The sequence below is a fragment of the Phytophthora cinnamomi genome (assembly GCF_018691715.1).
Source record: "Phytophthora cinnamomi strain GKB4 chromosome Unknown Contig59, whole genome shotgun sequence".
NCBI lineage: Eukaryota > Oomycota > Peronosporomycetes > Peronosporales > Peronosporaceae > Phytophthora > Phytophthora cinnamomi.
Window position 1 is genome coordinate 156,889 of NW_027150992.1, and position 23,907 is coordinate 180,795.

General features: G+C 53.1%; 5 protein-coding genes across 6 annotated transcripts; 1 reads left to right on the forward strand and 4 right to left on the reverse strand.

The window, feature by feature from the left end:
* Positions 1-9,329: 9,329 nt before the first annotated feature.
* IUM83_19201 (uncharacterized protein) lies at positions 9,330-10,954 on the forward strand (the record flags this gene model as incomplete). The annotated part of the gene is made up of 3 exons (XM_067944244.1): positions 9,330-9,497; positions 9,609-10,551; positions 10,641-10,954. The coding sequence occupies 3 exons, from the start codon at positions 9,330-9,332 to the stop codon at positions 10,952-10,954; spliced, it is 1,425 nt and encodes a 474-aa protein (XP_067787601.1).
* A 2,635-nt stretch (positions 10,955-13,589) lies between these two features.
* Positions 13,590-14,607, reverse strand: IUM83_19202 (uncharacterized protein; the record flags this gene model as incomplete). Its single annotated transcript, XM_067944245.1, has 3 exons — positions 13,590-13,894; positions 13,975-14,356; positions 14,440-14,607. 3 exons carry the CDS (start codon positions 14,605-14,607, stop codon positions 13,590-13,592), a joined length of 855 nt encoding a protein of 284 aa, XP_067787624.1.
* Positions 14,608-14,812: 205 nt separating this feature from the next.
* On the reverse strand, positions 14,813-15,591 carry IUM83_19203 (uncharacterized protein; the record flags this gene model as incomplete). The annotated part of the gene is made up of 2 exons (XM_067944246.1): positions 14,813-14,949; positions 15,027-15,591. 2 exons carry the CDS (start codon positions 15,589-15,591, stop codon positions 14,813-14,815), a joined length of 702 nt encoding a protein of 233 aa, XP_067787625.1.
* A 1,042-nt stretch (positions 15,592-16,633) lies between these two features.
* IUM83_19204 (uncharacterized protein) lies at positions 16,634-19,930 on the reverse strand (the record flags this gene model as incomplete). Of its 2 annotated transcripts, none has more annotated exons than XM_067944247.1 (4): positions 16,634-16,812; positions 16,888-17,023; positions 19,056-19,234; positions 19,327-19,930. In XM_067944247.1, 4 exons carry the CDS (start codon positions 19,928-19,930, stop codon positions 16,634-16,636), a joined length of 1,098 nt encoding a protein of 365 aa, XP_067787629.1. The 2 variants fall into 2 exon arrangements, with proteins under 2 accessions (XP_067787629.1, XP_067787628.1); XM_067944248.1 differs by having other exon boundaries at positions 19,056-19,237.
* A 2,332-nt stretch (positions 19,931-22,262) lies between these two features.
* Positions 22,263-23,314, reverse strand: IUM83_19205 (uncharacterized protein; the record flags this gene model as incomplete). The annotated part of the gene is made up of 2 exons (XM_067944249.1): positions 22,263-22,558; positions 22,633-23,314. 2 exons carry the CDS (start codon positions 23,312-23,314, stop codon positions 22,263-22,265), a joined length of 978 nt encoding a protein of 325 aa, XP_067787630.1.
* Positions 23,315-23,907: the final 593 nt, after the last annotated feature.

The following is a 23,907-nucleotide window of genomic DNA, read 5'->3' on the forward strand; positions in this document are numbered from 1 at the left end:
TGTCCACTTTGCCGCGGGCGCGATCGTCAATCCAAACGACGAACATTACCCATAGAACGATTAAACGCCGCTCCAAAAGTGTGTTTTTGGGGTACACTCCTTAGGAAACGCATTTATCGTACGAAGTTCGAAAAGCCACGTTGACATGCGAATAAGCATGTCAACGTGGGACTTGGTACGCAGTGTTCTTGCATTGACAGCTCGAAATCTCGTTCGCGGGGAGGGGGCAAAACAATCAAAAGAATCGTATGACCCGGTTACAAATGATCGACGGATTCGTATGCTGCGAGTTCGATGGAACGACACTCGGGTTCACTTTGTGCCGTACAAGCAGCAGGGATTATTGTAAGAATTGAAAGGGCAACCATATTGTTGCTCCAAATCGCTGGACTGAGCGGAGACGATCAACCACACTGTATCGAGATACCGGTACATGAACAATGATACTACGCAGTGATGGCCAAAAATACATTGCTGGGCATTGTAAAAAAGTAAAAAGCACGCAATATCTACTGCAACTACTCTCCGGTCCTGCATTAAGTACTGCAATACCTGGTTTGTTTGCAATACTATTGCAATACTACCCGTCAACACTAGCGTCGCTGCTGCCGTTGCCCCCCTTCATCGCCTGGGATTTCATGTCGGCGCTCCAAAGAAATCGGTTATGCTTAAGAAGCAGGATTTTCTCGAAGTTCACGGGCGTCAGGCGCTTCCTGGTGAATCGAAGAACATGTTTCGCGCTGCTGAATAGGCGTTCAGCTGAAGCAGATGTCCCTGCAATGAATCGCAGGTCAATATACTCTTCAGATTGCTCCAGACGCTGTCGTTTTCGCTCGCGGAGCCTTTCGGCATAGTTGCGTCGGGTAGTGGCCCCAGTCTCCTCCTGTATCGGCTTGTTGATGACAAAGCGTTTTACCAACGCTCGTTCTTCCAATGTCAGGCTGTCTTCTTGCTATCCAAAATCTTCACGACAGCGGATTCAAATAGAGGAGAGTGTGAGATGTTGGCATCCGCTGCGATATAGGCCAGGAACGCTGTCGATCGAAAGTGGGCTGGAGTGGAGGGCCATGGCGTCTGCTGGTTAGAAGGCAAAAACCAAAGTGAGACCTGCTCACAGCTCCAGCTAACGAGTTCGCGCCCAAATTTGGAGGCCGAGCTCTCGTGACCACACGCCTCGCAGTTCGCGCCAAAAGCGCTCGATGCGTAAATCAGCGGGACCTTTGGATATCACTTTGAAAAGGGATCCCGGAATCGCTTGAAAATAAGTACTGCAATATCCGGCGGCGCTGTAATACGTATTGCAATACCCCAGAGCGCTTGCAATAAAGTATTTCTACTGGTATTGCAAATGCCAATACCCGCAATACAGTTTTGGCCATCACTGATACTACGTAAGTGTCAGTTGTGGCCAACTCGGCGCCACCAGTGTGGACCTATTTCTTATCTTCGTCACTTTTCTCGGCGGCGCTTCCTTGTTGACCCATCTGGGATTCTGACAGTCTTCATCGCGCCAAACCCACACACTCTCCAAAGCGAATGCGAGATGTGTTCAACGAGTTCTTGCTACAGAAAGAACCGTGTCTATCGTGTCTATCCCCAATTTGGAGATGGAAAGTCCAATTGAGTTATATGCACATGTATTTTGGTGGTGTGAAGTTGTTCTAGAGAGCACACGAAAAGTAAAGAATCTAGCAAATCCCGTAATTTTTAAATTACCGGTTTGGGAATTGGGAAACCTAGATTTTAACGTATTTTTATACTACTACCGGTAGTAGTAGTAGCAAAAGGTAAGAAATTATGCAACTAGGAAAATATTGTAATTTGAATCTCAAATTTCTTACATAGCACAGTTCTTGGCAACGTTGCTGTGGTTCTGGACTTCAACCCCCTGCGTAACCTCGCTTGTAGCTTTCGAATTCGTCGATTTCGCTTCATCACCAACACGGTCGGCACTTGGTGTCGACCGAGGGAAGACACGCGGTGTCTCCTGGGCAGTCTCATTGACAACCGATGCCTTTGATTTCAATTTGGCCGGGGCTGTTGTCGCGGGGGCTTTCGTCGTAGGAGCCTTCGTCGCAGGCCGGACCATGGGGGGCATCGTCGATGACTCCGCCGTCTTGCCGTCAGAGCTTTCAGAGCTCGACTCCTGGTGGCTATCATCACTTTCCTGTGAAGCACTCGATTTCTCTTGACTGGAGCCACTCCCACTCAACGAGTTCGAGTGCTGCGTAGTCGTTGGTGCGGTTGTCGCAGGAGCCTTCGTCGCGCGATGAACGATAGGAGGCATCGTTGGTGAAGAATTGTTCTCGTCGTTGTGTCCAGCGCTTGAGGACTGGTGAGTTCCATTACTTCCGCTCGAACCCTCCGAGCCACTGCTGCTCGACGAAGCTGACTGCTGCTTCGTCGGACGGGCCGTCGTCACGGGGGCCTTTGTCACGATAGGAGGCATCGTTGGCGACGGAACCTTCGTTACACTTGGGGGCGTTGTTGTCGACGGAGTTTTCGTTACCGTTGTCGACGGAGTTTTCGTTACGGTTGGGGGCATTGTTGGCGATGGAGTTTTCGTTACAGTTGGGGGCATTGTTGGCGATGGGGTTTTCTTACCGTCGACATTTCCAGAGTTCGACGAGTGCTGTTGGGTCTCCTCGCTTCCGCTAGCTGATGTTGAGCTTCGCTTGTTTTTTTTATACTTGTCATCATTACTCGATGAGCTCGAGTTTTGCTTAGTCGAAGGAGTCTTCGTTACGGGGGAAACGGTGGGGGGCATCGTCGGCGAAGAGTTTTTCTTGCCGTGAGAACTTCCGGAGCTCGAACGGTTGGCATCTCCACTTGAAGACGTCGAGGTCGAAACCTGATGTTCGTTGCTTCCACTAGATACAGACGAGGTGGCTTCGTCGCGTTTGCTGGAAGAGTTCGAGCCATGATGTGTCGATGGAGCGGCATCACTTCCACTGGACGAGATTGAGTGTTTTTGTTTGGTTGAAGGCGCAGTGGTCACTACGGGAGCATTTGTGCCAGGAGTACTCGTTGGCGTCACCGTTGGTGCCTGCGTCTTCTTGTCGTCAGCACTTCCCCCGTTTGCGTCAGACCGCGATGCCTGAGAACCTTGGGCGCTCCTCGAAGAGCTAGCCTGCTCCGAGGTTGAGGGCTCCGACGTACTAGGGGCTGTCGTCAGGTGGGGAATGGCAGGAGGAATCGTTGGTGACAGCGTCAAACCCCCGGCGCTTCCAGAGCTCGAAATTTCAGTAGATTTTTGATGGGCCTCGTCGCGGCCACTTGCAGAGGACGAGCTCTGTTGCGACGACGCCCGAGAAGCTTGAAAGTCCTCGTTCTTCCCACTTCCCGACGCTGAGTTTTTCTGCGAGGAGTGTTCGCTATCCTTTCCACTTGCCGATCTCGAGTGTTGCGAGGTCTGGTCATCGTTCTTGTCGCTTGCCGAGCCCGAGTGCTGCACGATCGGAGGAATCGTCGGCGCGTCAGTAGGGGCCGTTGTCGGTGCATCAGTAGGGGCCATTGTTGGGGGTTGCGTCTTCTCATTTTCACTGTCTGAACTTGATCCCTTCTTGTGGGGAGCCTGGGTCTCATCATTTCTACTTCCAGAAGCTGAACCTCGTGAAGAAATATGTCCGCTACTTGACGATCCTGACTGCTGCTTAGTAGGAGGGTTAGTGGTGTCGGGAGTCATCGTAGGGGGAGCTGTCGTGGAGGGAGGATTGGTCGGCGGATTTGTCGGTAACGGGGTCTTCCCTCCATCAACACTCCCGCTACTCGAGGCAGGCTTACTGTGCTCGCTTCCACTAGCAGAGGTCGACCCCATCGTAGGGGGAGCTGTCGTGGAGGGTGCATTGGTCGGCGGACTTGTCGGTAACGGGGTCTTCCCTCCATCAATACTCCCGCTACTCGAGGCAGGCTTACTGTGCTCGCTTCCACTAGCAGAGGTCGACCCCATCGTAGGGGGAGCTGTCGTGGAGGGTGCATTGGTCGGCGGACTTGTCGGTAACGGGGTCTTCCCTCCATCAATACTCCCGCTACTCGAGGCAGGCTTACTGTGCTCGCTTCCACTAGCAGAGGTCGACCCCATCGTACTACGATTCGTAGGGGGAGCTGTCGTGGAGGGAGGATAGGTCGGCGGATTTGTCGGTAACGGGGTCTTCCCTCCATCAATACTTCCGCTACTCGAGGCCGGCTTACTGTGTTCGCTTCTACTAGCAGAGGTCGACCCCATCGTACTACGATTCGTAGGGGGAGCTGTCGTGGAGGGAGGATAGGTCGGCGGACTTGTCGGTAACGGGGTCTTCCCTCCATCAATACTACCGCTACTCGAGGCCGGCTTACTGTGTTCGCTTCCACTAGCAGAGGTCGACCCCATCGTAGGGGGAGCTGTCGTGGAGGGAGGATAGGTCGGTGGATTTGTCGGTAACGCGGTCTTCACTCCATCAATACTACCGCTACTCGAGGCCGGCTTACTGTGTTCGCTTCCACTAGCAGAGGTCGACCCCTGGTGAATCGTTTGGCCCTCACCATGTCCACTCGACGAGTCTGGCAGTGGCGTGGACGGGGGAGCCGTAGTCGAAGGCGAGTCCGTCGTGACGGGAGGCGTCATTGACGGAGACTCGGTCTTCTTGTCGTCGACACCTCCGACGTTCGAGTTGTCACCGGAAGCCTTGTGGCTCCCCTTGTCACCATTTTCGGCACTCGAGGATTCCTGGTGAGCGGTGTCGCTACCGCTCGACGAACGAGACTGCTGCTCGATGGGAGGGGTCGCCGTCACGGGAGCACCTGTAGGCGGCACCGTTGGCAATGGGGTCTTATCGTCACCATTACCAGAGTTCGAGCCTTGGTGCGAAGTCTGGGACTCTCCGCTTCCACTAGCAACGGACGAGTGCTGCTGCGTGTCTTCCTTTCCACTTGACGAGCTCGACTTCTGCTTTGTCGAGGGAATTGTCGTCGCTGGGGCAGCAGTGGAGGGGGCAGTCGTGGCTTTTGTAGGTGTCGCGGTCGGTAGCACAGTCGGATTCGGAGTCTCTTCATAGTTACTGCCGACGGTCGAATTGAACGAGTCAGCACTGCCACTGCCGTGCTGCGCGACGTTCTCGGAGGTCTTGGCCGCAACCAGCGTGGCTGCAGTGGCCAACACGGCGAACGCAGTGTACAGCTTCATACTTATCCACAGCAACGCAGCAAAGCGTCTGGCAGATGGAAAAAGTCGGAATGAACCACTTGACCTTGTCCTCCTGTTGGTACATACGTGCGAGAGGCATGCACGCCACGCCATAGGGATCAGCACCACCATACATTTTACTGTTAGTGGTGACGGCTGGCAAGGGTGGCCGGCCTTTACGCTACGTGACCACGGTCCCAGCGTGTGATGGAGCTCTACCAAACCAGTTGGCAATTGGTAAAGCTTTTGGCAACGCTGATGAATGGACAAAGCGGACACAGGAGCTACTTGGGCCAGAGCATATGAATCTACCGGAATGCAGGCACTTCCAACTCACTCTGCTGTAGACTTTCCAGTCAAGGAAGATGGCGCTCGAAGGCTAAGCTCGGACTTCTGCCGCGGGTTCAAAGGTTGCCATCGCTCGCAGCCGCAAAAGTGTTCGTGCAATCCGACGATGTGGTGCAGTGCTGGCGCACAACAGCGGTGCAACATTCAATTTAAGTCGGAGCTTGGGTTCATGCTTTGCTGTGCGTTGTCACGACACTGCAGTGCAGTCGCGAGATCGATTTGACGTGACACTGAAATCCTACCATAAGAATGGGTGATAAGAACCGATTTTTGGTGCTGAAGGCTAGACGAGGGACTACAGACACCACTAAGCTTTTCGAACACCCAAACAATCAATACCTATCAAATATGTTAGAGGTATAAAATCATTTTGGATAGGATACTACAGAGCAAAACCCTAACTTCAATACCACATAACCTGTACGCAAATGATAACCCCTATGAACCAAAAGAGTGGTACTGTTCAAAAAGCTTAATGGTGTCTGTACCGGTATTGGCTAGACTGGGCAGCCGTATAAGTATTGTTTTTCCAGGGAGAGCATTCAGCTGGGGCGACCGTCGCCGTTGAACCAGCTTGTGGGTGCGATCGAAGTTGACGGACGTCCTGGAAAGCATACCGTTATTAGTGGTATCCATAGTATGGATAGGCCTCGTATCCACCCCACTGTTGCTCTCGCTGCTGCTGCTGCTGATCTTGCTGGATTGAGGACGAGGTAGTGGCATCCGGCGTTGAGGTGGAGCTTGCGGAGTCGTGCTAGGATACTGCGTTTGGGGCGTCGACGTTTGGGAAGGCCCCGCAGTGGGGGGCACCGTAGTCGTCGTCGGAGTACGAGCCGGATTTGTTGTCGGTCGGGAAGTAGGAGCAGACGTATTAGTCGCAGGCACCGACGTTGTCGACGGAGATGAAGACGTCGACGCGAATTGCTCGGTGCCCTTCGTACACTTACCGGCACTCAGATTCAAGGTGTCCTTCATCGACGCACCGTTGATGTCCATCAGAGACACGGTCACCTTCGACAGGTCCGTCGACGACTTACCGGCGCCGTCGAGCAGGTAGTAGTACGCTCCGTCCAGCATCTTGGTAGCCTTGCCGTTGATCTGCAGACTCTTGATGCCGGTCGCCACGTTCGTCGGCTGGATGGCCGTCCAGAAGTTGTTGCTGCCGCCCTTCAGGCAGTAGTTGACGTTGCCCGTCACGGGGCAGTCCACGAACTTCCACTTGATCGTGTAGCGCGACGGGTCCGACCCCGTCAGCGTCTTGAACACCGACGGCGACAGGTCCAAGTCGCCGTGCTTGCACTCCGGACAACGGTCCAGGATCTGCACCACAACGGGGGTGGTCGTGTCGGTGCACCGCGTGTCGTCGCAAGTCACCTCAGCGCAGCGACCGCAATGCTGAAGCCCGTCCCACTGCTCGTTGTTTAGGGCGGCGTAGTCGGTGGTGGCGAAACTGAGCGACGACATCATGTTGCAGTTGCCAGAGCTGGTGTCGCCAAGCGTGTAGGAGGTGCCGTCACCGGTGAAGTACTCAGAAGCGCTGGCGACGGCAAGTGTGGCGGTTGCCACGAACAGCGTGAACGACGTCGGCGACTTCATTGTTGTGATCTTGTGGTGGTGTTTGATCCTGTTGTGGCGAGGTAAATAGCCGAATGAGTAGGACGCACTCAGGCCCATCGAAATGAGTTTTTAGTGTCTGTACAATGCGCGATCGCCTGTCAGTTATAGTTTTTCCTGTCCGATCCACGAGCCGGTTGTCGTGCTTGTATCTCGGTGGATAAAGTCAGCAGGAACGCGAAATTAATTGACGAGTGGACTGTTCTCTGCTAAAAAGCGGGAAAGGAGCCTGTCGGGCCATTATCTTGCCTGGCGCTGAGGCGATCAGTGCATTGTGCATACAGCGCGTACGCCTGTCGCGTCGAATCCCAAGACACGGTACCTCATCGCGGAATACTGGGGCGTTCCCGAACTACCTGCTTGCACGAATCGGGTACACTAGACTTGTGCGTTCGGAACTTTGGAAAAGCTGGATTCACTTCATTGACGATTTCACCCCGGGGCATCCGAAAATATCGTTTGCGGCACTGATAATGACGTTGCGTGATTCACTTCGAGACGGGTTTGCTCGCGAATGCTTGTTTGTGATCGTCCGCCTCCTTCGCGGCGTGCAATCGCAACGAGGTAGCTGTCTGTACTGTACAGTGTGAACATGTACTCTTAAGACTGCAAACCACAGTGTAGAATAGAACAGTGAATCGCAGTAAAAACGTTGGGTCAACCAACTCTCACGTGCGAGGACTGGTATGAGTACTGTACATGGTGTTCCGACTAAACTCTTTCGGGAAGACACGACGCGACAGTTGCGGAGATTCGTGGACGAGTGCTCGTTCGATGAGACGATCGGGTGGTGGACCCACAGAGACACTTCAAAAACCTTGAGAGATACAGTACATGTAATACATCTACAGGTTATCATTATTGGGCGCTGTGATACAAACGCCAGCAGGGATAGGTAGTAATATCGGTTTCATCCCAAAGTAATATTAATAATTCGGGAGAGGATTTTAATTTACTAACTATACTAATTTACTAATTGTTGGATGCATGGGAATGTAATATTACTACAACTGTTAGTAATTGTAAAATCAAACTACTAAAACGGCCTTACCTCAGATTCCGCTCGCATTTCCTCACCCGCTCAATCTCTTCGTCGTTGCGATGTAGAATTAGCTGACGCTGGGATCGCTCATTGCTCGTACGTGTGCGGGAGGGCTCATTACAAACGAACCTGTTGAAAAGACTCGCTCTTGAATAACTGTTGGGGAGCAACGCATGTGAATAACACTCCACACGGCATCCCGAGCTCGGGGAGGGTTGTAACGGCCAGTATCTACCGGAATCCTAACACCAGATTTACGACTCGCTGTTGCTTGAATAAGGCTATCAGAATCCGCGAGAGTAGCTTCATCCACCCCCGTAGCTGATCCAACACAGATATCCCTTGACTGATTGCTGGGGAGGGCTCACCGTCCGGATGAACGTTATTACTGAGGTTAGAACGCGCCCTGGACTGCAAAATGAGTTTGTCGCTGCAGGTATGATGAACAGGATGGACTCAGATGCAACGCGGCGTCGTTTCCGTCTCATAAAGCAAACAGCAACCGACCTTGGAGCCCCTCATCCGACCCGTTTGCGATCTTCAGGGAGGAAAACGCAAAATGAGCAGGACAATACGACAGAGCAGTTCATCAACCACCCGTTTGTCACCCATTGCACGTGATATTGACCTTGAACTTCTTACTAGAATTTTGTAGGATTTTTAGTAGTTTTTAGTACTAATATCGTGCTTTTTTCTACTAAGTTTATGTTAGTTCTAATGACTATACTTGGAATTTGTATTAATACTAATTCTATACTATTAGTAGTGTATAGTACTAGTCGTGATTTTACTACCAATCCCTGACGGCCAGCTATCGTCTCATCAACCTGGCAAGAGGTGCGGCTACGATGTTGCTTCACAAGATAACAGCAGACTTTGTAGACCTTGCCTACCTTGACCACTGGATTGATACCTGCACCACTACTTAGTATAGAAGCGCTGCCATCTCATAAACCAGGAATGCCCGCTCGGTGCGACTGTACCCATCACACCCTCCCACAACAAACCACGGATCCTGTATATTCCAATTCACTCAAATAACTTGCATCCTCAAACTTTATTCAAACACCGTCCATTACACCATAAGTATATCGCAGTCGCATCGATATAAAGAGACACGGAGCAAAGGAGCTGCAGCCCGCAGTGCACTCCTCCCTCGACGGCATGTCGCTCTCGTCCTCAGGCTCCTCGAGCGCCATTGTCTCTGCCGCCAACAGCAGCGCCGTGACGGCCTCGGACTGCGCCTGGGAGCAGGTGACGACCGGCGACACGTGCGTCGTTGAGCCGCGCTCCTGCTACTCGTGCCTCAACTCGGCGCTGAGTAACGGGCAAGTACGTCTGCACTTGTTCTTTATTTTTTTTCGCATCAAGTCTGACAGGATTTCTTATGCATAAACATTAATTTATTTTTTAATAATTAATTTATGTTTTACCTCCATGTAGGAATGCGTGCTGACGCCGTACGGACTGTGCGAAAACATCTCGGCCTATGACTATACGGAGGACTACCGGCGCGCGCAGTCGGCGTTCACGTACCCGATCCACTACAATTACTTCCCAGAGGTCAATACCACCTACTGCGAACCCAATGACTCGGTGTGTAATTCCTGTCAAGAAACTACTTTCACGGTCGGGAACAACAACCCGTCGGTGTACTGCACGGGCTCCAATGACTGTGTCTGCATTGCCGTGTGCGAATCCGAGTCCTGGTGGAACGATACGCTCGCGAGACTCGCGGCGTATCTGAAAGAAAACAACGAGACCACCACTTGTCCACTAGCGTCCAATTCGTCATCAACGTCGGCGGAAGCTGACGCTTCGGCGTCCAGCAGTGAGACGGTGCCAGCCACCAAAGACGCCTATGCTGCAGACGACGAGTGCATGTGGTACCAGAACTCAACCGTGTGCCAGACGCCGAGGACCTGTTATGACTGTCTCAACTCGGCACTTTACAGCGGCCAGAAATGCACCATCACCCCCGGGGGGTATTGCACCACGATCGACCAGTACGACTACACGCTGGATTACCGAAGAGTGTATTCCGACAGCGCGGCGCACTATTTCCCGTCGACGAATACTACCTACTGTGAATACGACGACGCCACGTGCACGAAATGCCGGAGTGGTGAGTTTGTCGGCGCGTATTCTGGAAAAGCGAATCTGTCGATGTATTGTATTGGCGAGAACGAATGTGTTTGCGTGGCATTTTGCGAGTCGCCGAATTGGAAGTCGACCGTGGTGGCGGAAGGGTGTGAAACCTCGTCAGCTACGGACAATACCACTGGGTCCAGCATCCCGCCCATCGGTATTGCGGCTATTGTTGTGATAGCCATTTTGCTCGCGCTGTCAGCGTTTTTGCAGCTCTTCAAAATGTCCCGTGCTCGTCGTAAGTGTTTTTTTTTCTCCTTCTGTGTTGTGAACGTGCGTTGACGGTACTAACTATTTTGCGTTTGACGTGATGTTCATGTAATTTAGGAAGGGAAACTCGATGGCACAACACGCTAGCGCAGAGTATTGCTGTGCGCCGGCAGCCTACCACTGGCCTTGCTCTAGAGCTGTCTGCTTGGAAAGAGATGCGCAATGGTCTAATTGCCGACGAGCGGAACGTCAGCAACGAAGACTTTCTCGGTCATCGACTCGCTGACGCTCCAGACGATGCTCCGATGGTAACAGTAGAGGAAGGCGACGGCTACAGGCCGCTTTCTCCGAGTGTGCCGGTGCTTCCTGCCCCACCTCCGTCGCCAGCTCGACCATCACCAGTGGCAATACACTCGCGCGCATCCATTTAACCAGCGCTCCGCGGAATCTCTACCAGAGACGTCAAGAGATGAACAAGTTGTGAAGCCTTCAACTAAAGTGGAACTTAAAGTCTGTGCGCTGCGCACAGTGCGCAGTAGGAACAAGCTTGACAGAGCTATGTATGCGTGGTAACGGACGTTGAGGATGCAGTATATGCTACAACACTAGCGGGTGAACTGAAAACAACTATCTTCGACAGGTGAACCGTCAAGGAGTGCGCAATTAATGTTAAAATGCAGACTTGTTGACGCGCGTCAACTGCTGTTAAGTCATACCCAAAGAGCGTCTCCTGGCAAGCAACTCGAGATCATGAGGTCAATGCATCTGCTTCCAGAGGTGTCAACCAAAGATTCCGCGTATGGTTAACGTTCCGCAGCAGCTTCAACTACACGTGTGAATGTGCCACATATCGCCGGGATGATTTAACCGTCCTCCTCTGCTAGCCACCACGTTCAGTTTGGAGACCCCAGTTCAAGATTTTCGATGGTGTCCGAGTTTGTTGCACCGAGAGCTGACCCACTTGTGTGCGACAGCGCGCAGTTGTCTAGAGCTGCAAATGTCGTCGGTGTTCCAGTTGGACCCCTTTTACCTGCACCAATACGACGCTAACCCTCCGGTGGTCTACACTACTTTCGACGGATACAACCCGAAGGACATATTGCCGATAATTCCAGAATCCACTGCAGCTAACACTGAGGTCTCGCGTTGGTGGTTCCAAACTAACCGAAGAACGACGCTGCTGCGTCTTCGACAGCGCAGTCAGAGACGATCCGCTCGGGACCAATTGCTCGTGCAGATTCGTGTTGAGTTGCTGGACTCGCGCACCGTGACAAGCTCAATATTTACAGAGCTTATGGCAACCTACGCTTGACACTCCTCCCATCGTGTCAATTCCAATATCGTACGAGTAGCGCTTCCATCACGAAGGATACTGGCAAGCGAGACATCGCTCCTTCGGACGCGTATCCTTTAGTGGGAGCTCATTCATCTCGTCGTGTGGATACTTTTGGTGCGGCTGGGAGTTCTTGCGATGATTGTTATGGGTTTCTGGATTCCTGTGGAGATATCGAGTCCTGCAAGACGGTGGTGTTGCCTTGCCTGTTGTCAAAATTGGAAGAAATGGCAGACACAGATACAAACTGCAGTAATGGAGAAAGTCATCATGGCAGAGAGTAGTGGACGCCAACAGCAAAACGGATAATTTGGTACGCAGATTTTTACGATGATAATGGATGGTATTATGGATCCAAAAGATAGCACTGCGGCGTCGACCAGCAATCTGGATCTAAACACTGGACCATTGAGGTCTGATACCTCTACAGAGTCTACGTCTGGAATCATCAACACAAAACAGGAGGATATATTGGGATCATTAGCGGCGTGTGTTGCCAATCTACCGAGTGCAGTGTGGCTTCCTATTCGACAGACAATCACCAAATTCCCACTCGGTACTCTCCCAGGGAATGCTCCTGGAGAAGAATACCCGACGTTTATTCGCCTTACAAACGGGTTTCAGCGTTTTTCGGTTGCGCCGGCAAACATGGGGACAAATGTGAATCTTACGATTTTGATGCAAGATATCCGAGAGGGTGTGACTGACCAGCAGACGTTCTCATGCATCGCACCAGCATTCATTCACCTAGGAATGTATTCGCGCGCATTTGTGCTGCTGCAAGCCGCGAAAGTCAGTTCAGGTCGACACTTCGGCTACGGAGCCGAATCGTACGCCCAGGCTTCGGCTAAGCTGCACTTGCTCGAAAGCTGGTTGCCCTCGCAGCCAAGCTTTCCTCCCTTGCCCGCCAGTTTGATCTTGAGTATTCAGACGTGTTGGTAAAAGAATTCACGAACCAAATAATCTAAGTGAGTAATATTGAAGGTTGCAGATCATCCCGTAACTTTAACTATATTGTCACCAGATACCGTAAGGTTGCCCAGACCTACCGTGGCTTGTATTTTAATCCAGTCACGGAATGCGATAGCGGCATCGTAGGGCGATAATTGCGTGCTTGGCATACAATTCATCACGGATACATTGATCACTTCGTATCATTGTATGTTGTCACCTGCAGCGAAATGGTCGATTTATCTGGATTACCCATTGGATGGCAACGCGTCGGGGAGCACTTTAGTGATCTCCGAACGGATTCCTCGGTTTGACACAACTGGCGACAGAATACATGATAAGGCGTATAGTATCCCTGCTCGTGTGGATTCGGTGCCATGGGAACTTTCGTTATGGGCAGTGAATCATACTTCGCAATACAGTAAACCGTTGGAATTGCTGGCCATCAGAGATTTGGCATCAGATTACTCCGAATCGCCAACACTTGAAGCTCCGGACGGGATTGGGAGTACAAAACACTTTAAACGTAATAATGACTGTTACCCAACTGCACATCTGTCGCCAAAATGTGGATGTGAAGCTGCGCTCAGTGAGTCACTACATGAAGATCTTGTCACCATTTTTTCTGAAGCAAGAGAGAAAGTATCACGATAGGAGTTGGAACACAAAACGTTTGAAATCCACTCCAACAGTACGAATTTTCATCAGGTTCAGCAAAACCACGACTTGAACACTAAAAATATTGCACCACTCACTTGCTTTGAAGGAGAACCGAGTATCAACTAACGCAACATGGCCAGAGCGGGTGCAATTTCTTCCGGGTGTCGAGTGCGATACTGCTCGCTCGGTGACGCAGGGCGGAAACCCTCCCCTTCCTCGACAATCACCGACGTGCCCTCCGTCGCCGACAACTGGATCCGCATAACCCCCGCTGGCCCTGCCACCGGTGTCCCGTTGTCATGCTCCGTCTCAATCAGTTTCTCTCGCATGGATTTCCACCCCGACAACGCCAACTGCGGACCACGAGGCGACCTGGGCGGACGTCGACTCCCCACCATGGACGAATCCACCGGGTACACTTCAAACCCTAAATTCAAAATATGAGACCCAAAACGTTAACACCATCATCAGAACCCCAAGAATTGTAAAGTTGTCAAAAACCCGTACAGGGAACAGTGCACTTCAACAGCCGCTTGAGGCAATAGGTGAGCATCGAAAACACGATGAACGACGCGAAGCCCATGGCGATGATCAGCATGATGCTGCCGACTTTGGCTCTCTCGTAGGCCGGACACTCGTGCTGAATCACCAGCGAGTTCCTTGCCTCCCGCTCACAAACTGCGAGGCAGATGCAGCCATTCTCTCCGGAACACACGGCCGAAGACTTGACTTCTCCACTTGAGGCAAACTCCTCCAGCCACCGAGCGCGGCAGGTGGAACAAGTTGGGTCCGACGACTCACAGTAGACAGTGTCGGCTGCCAGGTAGTATGATTCTCCCTCGACTCGCTCCGAAGTGCTTACGCATTCGCCGATGTTGCCCACTGCACACTGCCGTATGCAACAATATTTTTTTTTAGTTGGTGTTAAAGTTTAGGCTAGTGTTAACCGGTTAGGCTAGTGCTAAAGGGTACCGAGTCGCCCACGACGCCGACGTTCAGGCAGTCGTAGCAGGTCCGGGACTGCTCGCAGCTCGCGCCCGCGTACCACGTGCACGAGTCGCCGTTGGTGGAGACGTTGGAGGGTGTCGTCACCTCCGCCGCGGCGCTAGAGCTGTCGTTGGAGCTCGAGGAGGAGGCCATGGCGAACTGTTTCCCACTTTAGAGACTCTTTCTTCGCTGGCGATGGTACATCCGCCCATGGCACCGCACATCTTCACAGTGGTCTGGTGGTGCCGCAGCTTCAAGGTACCTCGCACTTAACCGAACACCATCTCCGCTTCAAAATGAATAGGTAAACTAAAAAACTGACGTGGATTGAGACCATATTATGGAGGTGGCAACGAGCCTAAACAGTGGCAGCTGGGGTGGCCGTGTCCCCCTTGACGAAATTGTGCTCGGTCTCGATGAGCTTCTCGCGCAGCGACTTCCATCCGGCCAACCTGAGCTGAGCTCCCGACGAAGCACGACGATCTGAGCCGGGTCCTAAATGCAAAGACAGACAACAGCATGTTTAGATGACTTTCAACTTGCAACAACTCAGCGAGGTATTTTCAACGCACCTGGAGAAGCTAGCAGCTTGCACCTCCGCATCACAAAGATCGATAACAGCACAATGCCACCGACACACAAAGCCAAGATGATGCTAATCTGCGTGCTCGGCGAGAACTCGAGTGGGCTTCCCGAGCCGTCGTCGCACTGGTTCGCAATAACAGTTTGAGCCCAATCCGGAATCTCCGTTGCCGCCACGCACACGCAGCCGCCCGAACCCGTGCAGTACGCCTTGTTGCCGGCGCTTCCCGTCGAGTCATAGTTGGAGGTCCACTCGGCGATGCAACTCGAACACACCGAATCATTCGCGCTGCAGTAGGTGTAGTTGGATGCGGGAAAGTATCGAGATAGAGACTCGGAGACGGATACGCTGACGCACGCGCCGTTGGGGTCGATGGCGCACTCGTCCGTCGACAGCAGCACATTGAGGCAATCGTAGCCTGTTCGAGGCTGCGAGCAGCTCTGGCCAGCGTACCAAGTGCAGGAATCGCCCGCATTGGAGCTGGTCGTCTTGGTCACGGTGGAGTCTCCTGCGGCATCACCCGATGATGAGTTGGTGACAGCTTGCGATACCATCTTGCTTCTGCGCTGCAAGTTTTGTTTTGGTCAACAGTCCGAACAGCCTCGTTTCGAGGTACGGCTAGTGGACTTGTTTTGCAGTGTCTGCCTTCCCCGTTATTTTTAGTATACCGACACGGTATACAATAGCGTGCGCAAGGTTGTTGCAACTTGTTGGGCCCACAAGAAAAATGCCATAGCAGCAGCGAGTGCTACTGTATTCTGCTTGATGGACAGCGTTCATCTAATCTTGTGTTGTGAAGCGCCTACTGCACTTTACATGTAACCTTAATACCGGTCTGGTCGAACCAGACTGGTACTGAACCAAATTGAGATGATTACAGTAATTAATTAGTCTGTCCTAAAGGATCCCTGTTATTCCTGCTAAGCGGATATGTGACTATGCATTTATTTCTACCATTCATGCTATGTGAAAATCTACAGGCATATCAAACCGTGCATCCATAATACATGTAGAACGAGGTCATCTGCGACTTGGCTGGGGTTGCTGCTTGCCGTGACAAAGAAGCTATCTACAGTATTCTGACCGCGCGAGTCATCTCGGCCATGCGTTCTCTAAACCTCTTGCAATGTCGTATGGAAGTTATTGACACCAAGACAAACATCTCACAGAGGTCGGCTCTCAGTCAACTCGTTGCATTCGCTTCACGGTGTAGCGCTGAACGAGCCAGTTACGGCGGTGGTTGTCGACCGTTAGATAAAACGAAGCACCAGAATTCCGCAGTGGCAAACCTTTATTTCCTTCACGTTCCGAGTTATCTGCAGCATCGACTATCACGGTGTCATAGATGGTAGGGTTGTAGTACTTGGCCGCCGTCACCGAGACGCCCCCCTGCGTGGCCGCAACCTTCCTCAAACAGGGTGCCAAGGGGGCGGCTATAGTAAGCGTAGTCGAATCTTCGACTTTTATGACTTTTAAGATATATAAAAAATCTTCAATGATTTCTTCGATTTCAGATCTCAGGGTAAATAAAAATGATGGCTCTCGTTCGCCCTACTACATTCAAACCCTCATGGAATGACGGAAGTGACTATGGTCCTAAACAGTGGTGACTGGAGTTTCTGCCAGCGATTCGGGGCTGCGAGCTGTCATGCCCAGTCTGGCGGTGTCCCCCTTGACAAATTTGTGTTCGGTCTCGATGAGCTTCTCGCGCAGTGACTTCCATCCAGACAAACTGAGCTGAGTTCCCGGCGATGAACGATGATCCGAGTCAGGTTCTAAGGCAAAGACAAAACAACAACACGGTTAGAAGTTTTTCTTTGCAGAGCATCGGCGAGATAGTTTCAACGCACCCGGAGAAGCTAGCAGCTTGCACCTCCGCACCACGAAGATCGATAGGAGCACAACACCACCGACGAACAGGGCCAAAATGATGCGTGCCTGCGCGCCCGGCGAGGTCTCCAGTGGACTTCCCAAGTCATCGTCGCACTGGTTCGCAATAACAGTTTGAGCCCAATCCGGAATCTCCGTTGCCGCCACGCACACGCAGCCATCTGATCCAGTGCAATACGTCTTGATTCCGGTACTTCCCGTCGAGTCATAGTTGGAGGTCCACTCGGCGATGCAACTCGAACACACCGAATCATTCGCGCTGCAGTAGGTGTAGTTGGATGCGGGAAAGTATCGAGATAGAGACTCGGAGACGGATACACTGACGCACGCGCCGTTGGGGTCGATGGCGCACTCGTCCGTCGACAGCAGCACATTGAGGCAATCGTAGCCCGTTCGAGGCTGCGAGCAGCTCTGGCCAGCGTACCAAGTGCAGGAATCACCCGCATTGGAGCTGGTCGTCTTGGTCACGGTGGAGTCTCCTGCGGCATCACCCGATGATGAGGTGGAGTTGGAGGCCATCTTGGTCCGGCGAAGCAGATTCTATTATGGAGCGGGTGCATGGCTTTTGCTTAGTCTAGGTAATACCTCGGTTGCAGTTGCACTCGTTTTTGTAGTGTGACATTGGGGAAAATGACAAAAGACGAGGGAACTGGTAAACAAGTGTGAATGATGGTCATTATTAGGGACCCGGTTCCGGCAAGTACATCGGGTACAGTTTCCTCATTAGGTATTTCAGCTGCGGTAGCTACACGACGACAAACCTTTCCTAGGGCCTGTTCAAGTTGGGCTTGCAAGTTGTATCCCGCTGCTTATATTGTGTATGGGGGGAGCGAAACTAAGTAAATTTGCCAAAGCTGTTATCCTACGTCTACCACAAGGAAGTCGCCAATGAGACCCTGAACCTGTTTCACTTGAAGAGACAAGATGCGTTTCCACAAGTGCTGGGCAACACGCACACGCTTCCACGACCCCGTCCGCATTGGCATCTACAGTACCTTCCTGAAAGCCATTCGATAACGTGTGGCCTGTACAGGCCTTTCATCTATGACGCTATAGTGCGAAACCACGAATTTGACATAAGTTGGTACTCGTTTTGCTAATCCAAATTATCTAACCGCGCCTTCAGTCACACCAGTCGGGTTTTGTAAGGTGAACCACTATACGTGTATGATGTGTATGATTCTGGGGAGGGGCTTCCAACTCCATCGGCGTTGACTCTACATGTAGTACTTGATCTCGGTTGCTACAGTGCGACTTCAAACCCTGTTGTTCATCATGATCAAATGATGAGGTTGGTGAACATGCCCGCGGTTCATCCAATCTTTTGGTTGAAGAACATGTAGTGCCAGTCTGCATGTGTACCATTAATGCTCAAGCCAGACCATTACGCTACTGAAAACCATCGTCCATCCGTAGGCACATGTACCTCGAGGACGCCTACGAAACTATTATAGTATTGTAAGATTTCAGTAAGGCCATGGGTCTGGAGATACAAAGCAGAATATCCATACAATTTCCTAGTATAAGAAAATGTCGCGTGGGGATGGATGTCAGCTCGCATTTTATCCCCACACCCAGACACCGACGGAGAAACCAGGGCCTAAATTATCCCTACTGGATATCCTTCGGTACTCGACGGCATAAATTATCGCCTCAACTTGGCGATCGCCAGAGCAGTTCTCCCCCTGCACGCCTTTGGGGCAGGTTACTTACGTTGAGTCATCATGACTTCCTTGAATCCAGAAAGTGTCGTGTTTTCCGAGCGCTATGGCAAATTGTGTTCGAAGGCTCGTGGAAGACTGCATCACATCACACTTGCTAGGTTGTACGTTTCTCCCTCCACTTCCAGCTGATGTCAAACTGGCAATGCCAACTGCACACGTCAAAGCATGCAGTAGTGGTCTTGTTCGCACTTTTAGGTGAGCACCATTCCTTCGAAGTACCATGCCTGAGGTGTGTGAGCTCTTCAGCTGGTATCACAGCAATAAAAAATATTCGCGACGTGCTTCTTTCTGCTCGTCAGGTCTGGGTCTCGGTAGTTGGCCGAGATCTACATTGGAGCCATCATGTACTGGGCCTCGAACGGCGGAGGCGATTCTGGCCGCCGGGGAGGAGCGACAGTGCATACCTCGACAGTGACAGCGGGTGCTTCTGCCAATGCCTCGGCACTACGAGCTGTCGCGTCCAGTCTGGTGGTGTCCCCCCTGACGAAACTGTGTTCGGTCTCGATGAGCTTCTCGCGCAGCGACTTCCAGCCGGCCAAACTGAGCTGAGGTCCCGACGGAGCGTGATGTGCTGAACCAGACCCTGCTACAACGCAATGGAAAACACGGCAGCACAGCGCGATAAGTTATTTTTTTCCCGCCAACTGGAGAGATATCCATCGCTATGAAACGCACCTGGAACTCGAGAAGCTAACCGGATGCACCTCCGCACCGCGAAGATGGAGAAGATCATGACGCCACCGACACACAGAGCCAAGATGATGCAGATCCGCGTGCCCGACGAGAACTCGTCCGAACTGCTTGCACCGGCGCTCGAGCTATCGCACTGGTTTGCAATGACTGTCTGTTTCCAATCCGGAGCTTCCGTCGCCGCCACGCAAACACAGCCGTCCGATCCCGTGCAGTACGTCTTGGTTCCGGTACTTCCCGTCGTGTCATAGTTGGAGGTCCACTCGGCGATGCAAGTCGAGCACACCGAGTCGTTCGCGCTGCAGTAGGTGTAGTTGGACGCCGGGAAATACCGCGACAGAGGCTCGTAGTACTCTCGGTCGGCCAAGTACTCTTCGTAGACGGACATGCTGACGCACGCGCCGTTGGGGTCGATGGCGCACTCGTCCGTCGACAGCAGCACATTGAGGCAGTCGTAGCCCGTCCGAGGCTGCGAGCAGCTCTGGCCAGCGTACCAGGTGCAGGAATCGCCCGCATCGAAGCTGGTAGTTTTGGACACGGCGGCGTCGCCTGCAGCATCGCCCGACGATGAGGTGGAGTTGGAGGCCATCTTGGTCCGGGACAGCAAATTCGACTTTGCGGTGGCATTCCCAGCGGAGGAATCTCAATGCGTGGCCATCGCACCGAGGTAACTCGGGCGCACTTGTTTTGTGGAGTGCCTGCGGCGACAACTTGTTGTGCATCGACTGGCTCCGATAGGAGCACATAGTGGTGCTAGTACAGGTGATGGGCTGCGCTTGTCTCTTTTCGCGCATCTTCAGCTTGCAGAAACACGCAACGGCTGAAACGGTTTAATCGCGCGGTTCTAGCGCCGAAACGAGGAAACAACGTCGTTGCGGTCCGCTGCACCAGTACATGTAGATCTCAAGCACACCCGTTTTGATGTGATCTTGTGTTAACTCTTCAGCACTGCCAAGTATTCTTGACCAAACGTTGGACGGTCATTTGGCATTTGGCTATTTGCGATGAGGTGAACTCGCCGTTCGTCCAATCTCTTGCTGTGAAGTTTGTCCATCTCATCACACGAATTTGACGGTACAACACGTTTGTAGCGGCAAGGTGGCGCACATGACAGTAGAAGTGAATGCTCTAGCACCAGTCCAGTGTGGTGTAATCTGCCTACAGAAGTGACCGTCAGTTTCACCGTCGTACATGTAAATCACCTGCGGCAGCATGACACTTTCAGACACAGCGCTCCACGCGTGCAAGAATGCTGCTGCCTTTTGTCGCCATTGACGACTCGTCAGTGATGGATCTCCACACCAGTGTGTCGGAGGAGGCCTGTCATATCCATCAGTAAGTAACAAACTAGTGGCGCTGTTCACTCCGTGTTAAAACGTTTAAACCAATTCGTCTACGCTGAATACTGGTGCTGCGTGCGCCTTGCACTAGTTGAAGTCGCAGGATACCTGTCGTAATTTCTGAAGCGGGAACTAAGACTGCAATCGATTCGCGTCTCCGGGCCGCCGCGCATTAGTCTGGCTCGGCGACATTGCCCGGTAGGCGTCTCCTTCCTCCAATGCGTCTGCTACCGCTGAGTCTTCGCTGCGTGACTGTGACTTGACTGCGGACGCTTCGGTTCGTATTCCGAAGGCTTCCTGCTCGATGGCAATGAGATTCTCACGCATCTCCTTCCAAGCGGTCAGTTCAAGCTGCGGTCCTTTAGGCGAGCGTCGTGGCACGGTCCAAGTCTCTCGAACGGCTGCAAGCAATGGCACAAACAAGAACAATGAGCTTCGAATTCTCCATGAGCTGGTGCTACAACCAACGCAACGTACCAGGGAGGTAAGATCCGCGACCTCGACCATTACCCCGGCCTCGAAGAAGCAGCTTGATGGCCCAAATTCCAAGCAAGACACCGAACGCAATACCCATAGCAAGCGCAAAGCCGATTCGAGCTGCTGTCGAGGTATGGCTTTTCGTGCTGGTGCTGCCGCTTGGGCTGCACTGGTCTGCCACGATCGAGGATGCCCAATCGGGCAGCTCACACCGAGCTAAACACAAGCAGCCGTCGAGGCCTGTGCAATACGACGGCGTTTCGATGGTGCTTTCATTATTGTAGTCTCCGACCCACGTTGACTTGCATGCTGAGCACGCCGCGTCGTCAGCGCTGCAGTACGTGTATTCGCTGGACGGGTAGTACTTGTAGTAGATGCCGAATTCCTCCTGAGTGCTGAAAAAGTGCGAGTACTCGTCCAGATTCACGCACATGCCGTTGGGCATGATGGCGCACTCCCCGCTGGAGATCGGGACGTTCAAGCAGTCGTAGCATGTGCGCGGTCGCTTGCAGCTCTCGTCCGCGTACCAAGTACACGAGTCGGCAGTGTTCGAGCTGTCTGTCTTGGTCACGGGTGTGGATACGTCGCCAACATTGTCACCTTCGGACGAAGTTGAGCCTGAAGACGAGTGCGAAGCGTTCATATTATAATAGGCGTCGTCGCTCCGCGGTGGTCTGGTAAGCAAGGTATTGCCAGAGTGCTCGCGAAGCAGTCTGTACGGATAGTTAGTATTCGTCCATACCTCGATCAAACAGCAGTCAAGCAGCAGATGCTGGTGCGGAGCAGCTCAAAACTCTGACTCCGGCGAGAATCCAGCCGAATGTGCGCAAAATGGCACACATCTGTAGGGTTCAGTGAAAGTCTGTCTATCACTGATAGACTTTGTCCGTCTTGGCACCACGGATCACTCGACACAGCGGTCGCTGTTCAATTAACTTCTTGAGCTCCGAGGGGGACGTTTACAAGTGATCATATTTACATTTACGGGTTAAGACGGGAGGCCAGCCCCTCTCCGTCTCAATAACTGCTGACAGCACGACGTTGGACGATTCGCGCTGTCTTGATTGTGGCTAGCGGCTTGATAATGATGGCTGGCCCTCAGCGCTATACGTGGGCTCTGTCATGCGGCGCAGTCTCGTGCGCGCCCCGTTCCAACTCGCCGGGCGACGCTGACCGGAATCCCTCGCTCTGCTCCACTCTGATCTCCGGTCCAACTTCGGTCGTAGCGGGGGCGAAGGAGCCGTTGTCCGCGTTGCGCTGCAGCGCCACCGCACCGTTGCCATTCACGAAGCCGTTCTCTGTCTCGATGAGGTTCTGGCGCAGCGACTTCCACCCCGTCAGCGTGAGCTGCGGGCCCGTCGGTGGCGGCCGTGGCCTCGTTCGAGTTTCACGGCGAATAACTGCATCATACCAGCACACAACAAAACAATGAGTTCCTGCTGCGGGCCTCCACCCATTGCAACAACCAACTTACCGCCAGGCTCGCCGTGCCAACGGTTGACGAATCGGCGCACCCCCCACGTGGCGAACGCCAGCAGCACGGCCACTGCGACGCCCACGAAAATCGAGACCGTGATCCGCGTGGCCATGGACGTCCCGGAGTCGGCGCTGTCCCCGCTGCCGCTCGCCGAGCACTGGTCGTTGATGACCGTGTCCTGCCAGTCCGGGATCTCGCAGTCCGCGATGCACACGCAGCCGTCCGCGCCCGTGCAGTACGAGGACATGCCGGCGCTTCCCGAGGTCTCGAAGTTGGCATTCCACTGCTGCACGCACGTGGCGCAGACCGAATCGTTGGCGCTGCAGTACGTGTACTGGCTGGACGGGAAGTAGCGCTGCATCGGCGTGTAGTAGTAGCGATTGGCCAGGTAGCTCTCGTAGTCGCTCATGCTCACGCAGGCGCCGTTCGGGTCCACGGCGCACTCGTCCGAGGACAGCAGCACGTTCAGGCAGTCCGAGCACGTGCGCGGCCGCGAGCACTCGCCGTCGTCGTACCACGTGCACGAGTCGCCGGCGTTGGAGCTCACGCTCTTGTCCGCGTCCCCCACGGTCGTGGCATTGCCGTCGTCTGCGGCCGAGCTCTGGACGCTCGCGTCGACGGTCTCGGAGCCGCTGATACTGCTGAGACCGCTGGACGTGGAGGGGGCCGTGGTGTCCATTGACTTACTGTGTTGTACTGTAGCTAGTCGCGCGAATAAGAATATGTGAGGGGACTTGTAACGGTCGGGGAGGTTTGGACACTGGACACGGGGGTCCAGAGAGGGAGGAAACGCTGGACTGCAGGCGGGAGCTTGCCGGGATGCCTGCCTGGCCTGCCACGCGCGACTGGCGGAGCGAGGGCTCTTGTGTCTAACCCTGACGCGCCGCCCTCGGCGGCTGTGGTGTCACTTGATGTGTCACTTGATCTCGAGCAGATCGAGCCGGACGGCGATGGATGCATTAGGCTGCGAACACATGTGCCACAATCTGCACCTCAATTGGTACGCACCACGTGATGCGGTCCATCATAGACGAGGCAAGGGACCCGGCTATAGCACCAGTCGAATCCTCGTGGACTAGAGCGGTAAATCCCAGTATGGTTTGCAATGCAGTATTCTGTTAGATTACGTGAATCCCAAGCGCATAGCTGATACCGTACCTGCCCTCGCAGACTGGCACGCTACCATTGGCCAACACCCCTTCACGGTCCCTTTTGTCCCTTTTTTTGGCGATCATGATTACGTTCCCACCAATACTGAAACCAAGCCAAAAC